Source organism: Octodon degus, unplaced genomic scaffold (assembly GCF_000260255.1).
Source record: "Octodon degus isolate 3935 unplaced genomic scaffold, OctDeg1.0 scaffold00186, whole genome shotgun sequence".
Taxonomy (NCBI): Eukaryota; Metazoa; Chordata; class Mammalia; order Rodentia; family Octodontidae; genus Octodon; species Octodon degus.
In genome coordinates this window covers 2,046,475-2,054,671 of record NW_004524762.1, presented here as the reverse complement: position 1 = coordinate 2,054,671, position 8,197 = coordinate 2,046,475, and the positions used below count along the sequence as shown (strand labels likewise).

General features: G+C 39.1%; 1 protein-coding gene across 1 annotated transcript in view; it reads right to left on the bottom strand.

Annotated features, from left to right (window-relative positions):
* The window catches only part of Med12l (mediator complex subunit 12 like), a 327,698-nt gene that overhangs the window by 69,379 nt on the left and 250,122 nt on the right, over window positions 1-8,197 (bottom strand). Inside the window, exons 17-20 of the mRNA XM_023704067.1 lie at window positions 5,315-5,433; window positions 4,505-4,648; window positions 3,152-3,315; window positions 452-583 (exon numbers count right to left, since the gene is read on the bottom strand). Coding sequence (XP_023559835.1) covers window positions 452-583; window positions 3,152-3,315; window positions 4,505-4,648; window positions 5,315-5,433 — 559 coding nt within the window. The remainder of the gene's footprint in view (window positions 1-451; window positions 584-3,151; window positions 3,316-4,504; window positions 4,649-5,314; window positions 5,434-8,197) is intronic.

Genomic DNA, 8,197 nt, shown 5'->3' with positions numbered 1-8,197 from the left:
ACTAAGAAGAATATATGCAGTGTATTATTTGTTGAAACTGTACTTCCGATTTGATTTGAAACTGTCTCATTGCTATCTGTTTATCAATAAAACTTTGGAAAAAAAAAAAACAAAAACCAAAAGTGTTCATATCAGTAAAACATATAGACAACATAAAATCTTAAATAAAATATTCTTTAATTATTGAAGACATAAAATTAGGCAAAGCTTATGATCCAGAGGCAATTCAATCTGGGAGGCAGGGGGACCTATGATCACACTGTTATATTTACAATGGTCTACCTTTTCATCACTATGTATTTTAATATTCAGTTTAAACAAACGTTGACTCTATCAGAATTACCACTAATTGAAATAACAACTTTTGTTATTCAAAAGGATGGCAATAATGGTAGAATCACTAGCAACAGGCATATTCACATTTCCAGCCTTGTGAATTCCTTTTACCCACCTGAAGAGGTCTCCAAATTTACTTCTGAGGTGGCTACATGACACATAAAGATCATAGAGGTAGGCTAAGATGCATCTTTCGGGGGAGGAGCATTCTGAGGGGTTTACAACATGCTTTACCACACCACACAACCTGAGGGCAGAAACACAGAGAGAATGAGCCGCATGTCCTGAGAACCACATGCTACCATCTGAATCTATTATAGGTAGGAGTGTCTATGTATTACTGAAGATCTTAATAATACAAGGGAATATAGAATATACTGAAATGCTAGATTTAAAGTCTTAGAAATATCACTGACAGCAACAAACAGAAGCAGTGAAAGATGCTCTTTTGCACAAATGGCTTGTGTTCACGGGGGCATGCACTAATTAAGTTGCTGTGAACAGGACACAGAAGGAAAGGGGAAGTACAGAAACTTATTCTAGTGGGAAGATTCAGAAATTCACAATTATTTTTCAAGATATCCAAATTCCAAGAACCTTTTGTAAAGAAACAACTTTTCAAAAAATGGAAATTAGTCAAATTCATTTTCAAGAGCTGATTCTGAGTTAGGTTTGATGAACTCTGGTTTGGAGTTATATTTCATTCATTTACCTAAAGTAGAAACAAATTTACCTTAGTTTATCTTATCTAGGGAGGTAAAGCCACTTCTTTTTAGTGACATTCTCTATAACTCACTTAGATGAGAGGAATAACTATTACTACAGTTCTGAGCCATCTTCCCCAATGAGGACTACAGCATCTGCCCACAGGTCATACAACACTGCACAGGCCTAACATGCCTGAGTCTGTGTCCACCACCATCCTAGAGCCTCATAGCATAACACTACCTTAAAGGTGACATAGAAAATTCATATTAGTAACTAGGAACAGGGCTTTAGAAATCATGGCTCCTCATAGTCACTGTTCACAGAGGGTTATGAGGCACAGAAAAGTGCAGCGACTTATGCAACAGCAAAGAGAATCAGGAGTTTAGGTCACCCGGCCCCCACATGAGCTTCTCTTCACCATGCAGGGGACACAAAAAAGCAGGAAAGTACCAGGTGTCAAAAGTGGATACCAGAAATTACATGAAGACAGAGCAGCCTAGCATTCCACGCCCTGGGAAGGAGCATCAGGTGGGGCTGCCTGGCAGCACACTAAAGCTACCAACTGGAGCCAACGTGTTAACGTAATTAGAAAAGGAGTAGGCTGGAGATGCAGCTCAGTGGAAGAGTGCTTGCTAACGATATGTAGGACATCACCACGGAGAAAGAGAAAAAGACAGGGAGGGAGAGGAGGAAGGGAAAGAAGAGAGGGAGGGAGAAGAGGAGAGGCAGGCAGGCAGGCAGGCAGGCAGGCAGGCAAAAATACGCATATACACAGGATAGCTTGGGTAACTGTACTGCTGATTTTTACTGGTCTATTGAAAGAAACAATTACTGCTAATTTTTTTCTTCTTTTTATTTTTATTTTTTTGACCAATTCAGCGTGTTTATATCTGATAATCTGAACAACTAATCTGAAGACAACAATATGCACTATAACAACCATAGCTGAATTCCTATCATTTTTGTTTAGTTAAGTTCTTTACAGCTTTTAATGTTTTTTTATATTTTTATTTGCTTAAAAAAAAAGTTTGTACTATAATCCTATACACTCATTCACATGAAGTACCAAAAACAAAACAGAAAAAACTTGTCATAATTCAATAAATTGATAACCTGGCCAATTAATGGGTTTTCATAAATTATTCTAAAAGTACAGTGTAAGCTAAGCAGCATGCATGAAATCCCAGCTGGAAAAGCTCCTGTAACACTCTATTACATTTACTGGCTAGGCAATGCTGTATCCACTTCACAACCACACACTTCATTTACAAAGTCTGAATCTTAACTTTCTTCAACCTTACAAAGACGCTACTGCATTTCCTTAATTGTATGATATATATTTTCACGTTTCTGAGTATTTCAGATTTCACTTTCTAATCCATGAGTGTAATTAATACCTGTGTGTGATAATACTTTGTTTTCCTAAAAGCTGCTGTCAAGAGAGGGCACTTGAGGAATAACAAGTAATCTAGTTATAGGTACTAGATGCGCTATGAAATCACAGATCCCCAAGATTCTTTTGAGCCCTAAAGGAAAAAAATGGATGAAAAGGACAAACAGGTTTTTGCTGTTTTTGTTGTTTATCCCCCTTCTCAACAGAACACCGCAGGGAAAAGGTGAAAGGGTGGACAAAAGTGCGCAGTGTTAGAACCCGCTCTGAGAAAATTATTTGTTCTAATTTGCCTATTGTCAAAGTTATTAATCAAAAAATATAAACTCAAAGAACCAAATTACTATGATGAGATGTGCAGAGCTTATTTGATATTCGATTTTCCAAATCTCAACTTAAATTACATGAACAGAGAAGTTATAAATATTCATTAGTTACAGTAAGCCAAGATACTGGGCAACATCAATAACAGATCGTACATGATCGGCTTTGTACACTGAGAAGCCAGTGGTGGGAGGGAAGGAAGGAAGGAAGGAAAGAAGGCATGATAATGAAGAAAAGTTACTTATGTCGCCTCTGAGAACTGAAGATATTTAGCTATGTTTTTATTGAACGAGGTATCAGTGCTACTTTCCTCTTAAAACCACTACCATATTTTACCACATAAATTATAAATCCTAGAACTAGAAGCATGACAATGGTATTTCATGTACCAACCCTTCAAACACTTGGGCTGTCTGATCGGGATTTAGGATCAGGCAGCTGTGATACCGCCTGAGAACAGCCACGATGCACACACACAGGCCTGTCGTGTAGCTCCCTGCCAGGCTGGAGGATTTTAGCAGCAGCTCAGCTTCCACGACGCTCAGTTCATTTAGTAACTGCAACAGAAAAGACTGAATAAAAACGATGTCAAAGCACACAGGAAGAACACACTTCTACAAACTGTTAATGTGCCGTCACTTGGTACATGACAGCCTCAGAAAATACAAACGAGCAAAGGAAAGGTTTATTTTTACGCCTCTACCAATGAGCACACTTGTTCTGTCTAGACATCAGGCTGTGCATAGGCAGGAAGTGCCCAGTGCCAAAATAGGTACCGAAACTTCACGGCAGGCCAGGGCTCTAGACAGAATAATTTTAGACAACAACCCCTGCCCTTCACTTTTTTGCCCTTGTTCCTCTTATTTCTGATAAAAATGCAAGTTGTTGTGGAAACCAAGCCTAATACCTAAAACAGCACAAGCAAACAACTCAAATGTGCACAGGACTGTAGTGGGAAAAATTAAACTATGTGAGCTTTTTAAAATTTCAGCCTAAAATATACTCTAGTCAAGAGAGAAAAGCATCTTTCATTGCTACTTGTGCAAAATAATAAAGACAATAAAATAGTCAAAAATCTTGTATTTTTCAATAACATATTTTAGCAACAATTATTATTTAATTGCAAACTAAGAACATAGGTATAATTAAAATAATAGCTGTAGACTGTTAACTCAGAAGGACTCAATTTTGAAAACATTATTAGTTCTTTCAATGGCACGATAGTTACCAGGGCTGGGGGGGGCGGGGGCGGTGCGGATGGGGAAACTGGCCAGCAGGTCTAAGTTAGAAGCGAAAGCTCTGCTGTGCTGTGGCACAAGAGGGTAACTGTATTAGTAATGATAATCTACTATACATTTCCAAATGAAAACATTGTGAAAGTTTTCATTATAAGCATCCTACATAAATGAAAAATGAGGGAGCTATGTTTACTTCACATAAATATTATTCAACATATATGTATGGAAGCACATGGTGCTCAATGAATATGTGTAAGTTTGAGGTTTTCATGTCTATTAAAAAACAAATTTAAACAGGGTATGGTAGCAAGTGCTAATAGTCCTAGCATTTAGGAGGCTGAGGCAGGAGGAAGAGACTAAAAGCAACAGTTTAGGAGCAACCTGACAACACAGGGAAACCCCATTTTAAAAATAAATAAATGAGTAAATTTTTTTTAATTTTTCAAAAAAAAAAATCCCTGAGCAGATTCCATCATGTGTGGTAGTTTGCGTTAAGCAGCCTACACACCTGTATGGCGAAGTCAATTAGTCCATTGATGTTCAGTGCTGGCTCCATGAGGTCGAAGATGAGCTGGATGTGGTGGGCCAGCGGGAGGTGGTAGGATGTGCCCGACGCGAAGCTCGTGATCTGCCCGAGCACGTTGCTAGAGATCTGCGGGGGTGCACGGAGGCCAGTTACGTGGCGGCGGCACTCTAAGGTCCTGCCTGTGCTTAGCAAGCTAATTTAGGCTTCCAAGCACAGTGTCTGAATGCATCTATGAGTCCATTTGTACAAAAGTTAAAATATCTTTTCAAAGAAATCAAAACTGTGCACGAATCACTTAGGAGTAATTGGGAAAAAATATGAGAAATTTGCCATTAAGATGTAGCTCTCAATCCCCAGTACCGCAAAACGAGAAAAAACAAGATGTAGATCTTAGCGATTCTAAATGTTTAACAACTATAGGAGTTAATTTTTAGATGTATTAAATCTTTACTGAATTTATAACAAAAATGTTTACCCCGATTTCACAGTATTGTATTTCAATTCTCAACAGACTTATTCCTCCTCAACAATGACATATGACCAACACATAATAACACAAGCATCCCACTAGGAATTATTTTATATACTGCAATTATCATAAGGTAAAAATGTTTACATAATAAAAACAAATTCTTAAGGGGACAATGTGACCCTTAAAAGTAGTATGAAAACTGTTTCAAATACTAAAAAATGTATTTATAAAATTAACTAAGGCTAAAAATGTAGTGCATGGAAGATCTGAGAGGAAACAAAAAGGCAATAGAGACAGAATTCACAAGTCAGCATGGCTACCTGAGATGTCACTTGATGCTGATCGAAATAGGAAAGGAGCTGGAGTTTTGTGAAGACAGCCTCCAGGGTTGGAAACGATTCTTGCTTGTTCTTCTTGGCCTTTGGCCCTTCATCCCCACCTAAATGAACATAAACAAATGTGGGGTTTTTTTTCTATTTAAGTGAAGATCTTTACATTTTAAAAGATAATTTTTATTAAAGTATAACATACATGGAAAGAGCATGTGCACTCCGAGGACCCACGAATGTAATGATGTTATCACAACACAGCATCCCAGAGTCCCATTTCGCCTCCCTTTCCTCACAGCGGACCAAGATCCTGAGTTCTTATACTTAGAACAGTGACACCAACTTAAGAACGTTATATAATTTAGTCATACAGATTATAATTTTCATATATGGCATCTCTGTGCAAGACAGGCATTTTTGTGTGCGTACAGCTGAGCATGAAAGCCCGGGGCGCTGAGTAACTGACCCCTGAGCTACCTCGCTAGCCTTCTTTTTGTTTAGTTTTATTTTTGGAGGCAGAGTCTCACTAATTTGCCTGGATTGGACTCAAATTTACCCATTCCCCCTTTCAGTCTTCCTAGTGTCAGGGGTTAAAGGCATGCACTACTATTCCCAGCCACATTATGCTTTCAAGTTTGACTCATTTTTGTGCTTAGGAGTACAACGCAGTAGTAGTATAGCTCAGTAGTAGAGTACTTGTATCCAAACATCTGAGGAATTAGGTTCAATTCCTGGCACTACATCAGAAAAAAAAAAAACGAAAACCAAAACAAACAAACAAAAAGCCCTAATGGCTTGCTGATGTAATTTTGATCTGCTACAAAACTCAGTAATTCTAACCGATGTACAGTATTATAATGTGTATCTATACACTGGTTTATTTTCCTTTCTCATAAGTGTCCAAAATTTGTCTATCTTGCAAGTGCCTTCACCATTACATGACATAAAACATATAAAAACATCAGTTGCGCCTGATGGTGTACTCCTGCAATCTCAGCAATTGGTAGGCTGAGGCAGAGGGATTGTCATGAGCTCAAGGCCAGCCTGCACTACATAGTGAGTTTAAGGTTGGTCTGAACCACAAAGCAAGAAGACCCTGTTAAGGGAAAAAAAAAAAAAAAAAAGAAGGGAAAGGAATCCCTCAGTCCCACTTTGATACAACAGGCTCCCTCACTGGCCTCATTTTGCTGGGGCAGGAGGTAGAGTGAGGGAGGAAATTTTCACTGCCCTGAAGCACAGCTCTCTAGCTTCTGGTGTACACACTAAGTTTTAAATTGTGAGTTAAAATTAATACAATGCATTGCCCAGAATGTAGCTCAGTACATCTTAAAACCTTTCTGGCTGAGGGTTTTTATCTAAAATGAAGGAAAGGAGGGCCAGCCAAATAGCTCAGCAGATTAAAGCACCTGCAAGTAGGCATACAGGCCGGGGGTTTGATCCCCAGGCCTGCCCTGCTGGCTCTGCCCCCTGGGGCACGCTGAGACAGCAACTGAGACTGGGTGTGGTGGCGCACACCTGTAATCCCAGCTCTTGGGAAGCTGTAAATAGGCGAGTCACTACGAGTCAAGTCAGACCTAGTAGTAGGATCCTGAACACACTGTAGACCCTTCCCTAAAATACAAAGAAAGAAAGAAAGAAAGAAAGAAAGAAAGAAAGAAAGAAAGAAAGAAAGAAAGAAAGAGTACTATGAATAACCACTATGAAGACAACAATATGCAATGTATTAATTATTGAAACTGTCCTATTAATTGGTTTTGAAGCTGTCTCATTGCTATTTGTTTCTCAATAAAATTAATTTAAAAAAAAAGGCAGAAAATTCTTTGAAAGCACTGCCCTAAAATGAGGGCAACTTACCTCCATACCTACCTAAACTGGTTTAATTTGTAAAAGAGAAATTTACATGATGCCTAATGTTTTTAAGGACAGTAAGAAATTAAGCCACTTTACATTAAAGGGAAAGTACTATACAGTTAGCATAATTGAAGAGAATTCCAGAGGAAATATCACATTACTTTTTTTTGAAGGGACTCTTTGTTCTTAACAGCAATGAGATCTAACTGAAGACTCACTCCTACTATAAAATATCTTACTGTATTTACAGAGACAAACCCAAAAACCGAGGCAAGGAGTGACTGCATGTCTCGAAGGCTGCTCCCAGCACTGCACATCCCAGGTAGGTGCACAGCACCCTCTCAGGGGCCTGCCCCTCAGCCTGTCTTCTCTGGAGGGGAAGTTTAATTTTTGAGAATAAATTTCTCTTTACAGATTTTTCTACTAAAGACAGAAGAAATGAGCACAACGTCACTAAACTAAAATACATTTTGCCAATGGAAAAAGAAATGCTTTTAGAAAATAATATTAAAAGAAAAGAGACTTTGCTTTCAACAATAAGCAATTGATATGTAAAACCCAACATAAAATATGGGGCTGAGGAGATGGCTCAGTAGAATAAGCGCTTGCCTGGCAAGCGCAAGGGCCTGAGTTCAATCCCCAGTTCCACAAAAAAAAAAAAAAAAAAAAAAAGGTCACTATATTCCAAAATAAACAAATGTCAACACCAGGATTAAGAGGGGTGAGATAGAAAATGTCCAAGAGCTTGAGCAATGTGGTGGATCCAATGGCTTGTCTGGATCGCTACACGGTGGATGGCTTCTGCTACTTTCTCCTTCAGCAGGGCATGCCCACCTGGGACTGTGAGTACTACGATGAGAAGGTGGTTAAGCTGCTAGACTCCGAGCTGGCAGATGCCCTCGGAGGCCTTCTGAATCGATGCACTGCCAGCAGAATCAATCCTGTGGGTACCTATCCAGCCTTCTGCACTGCCTGCTTCCCCAGGGAGCCAGGGTCACAGGGGCTGGCCGTTCGCGCCCAGCC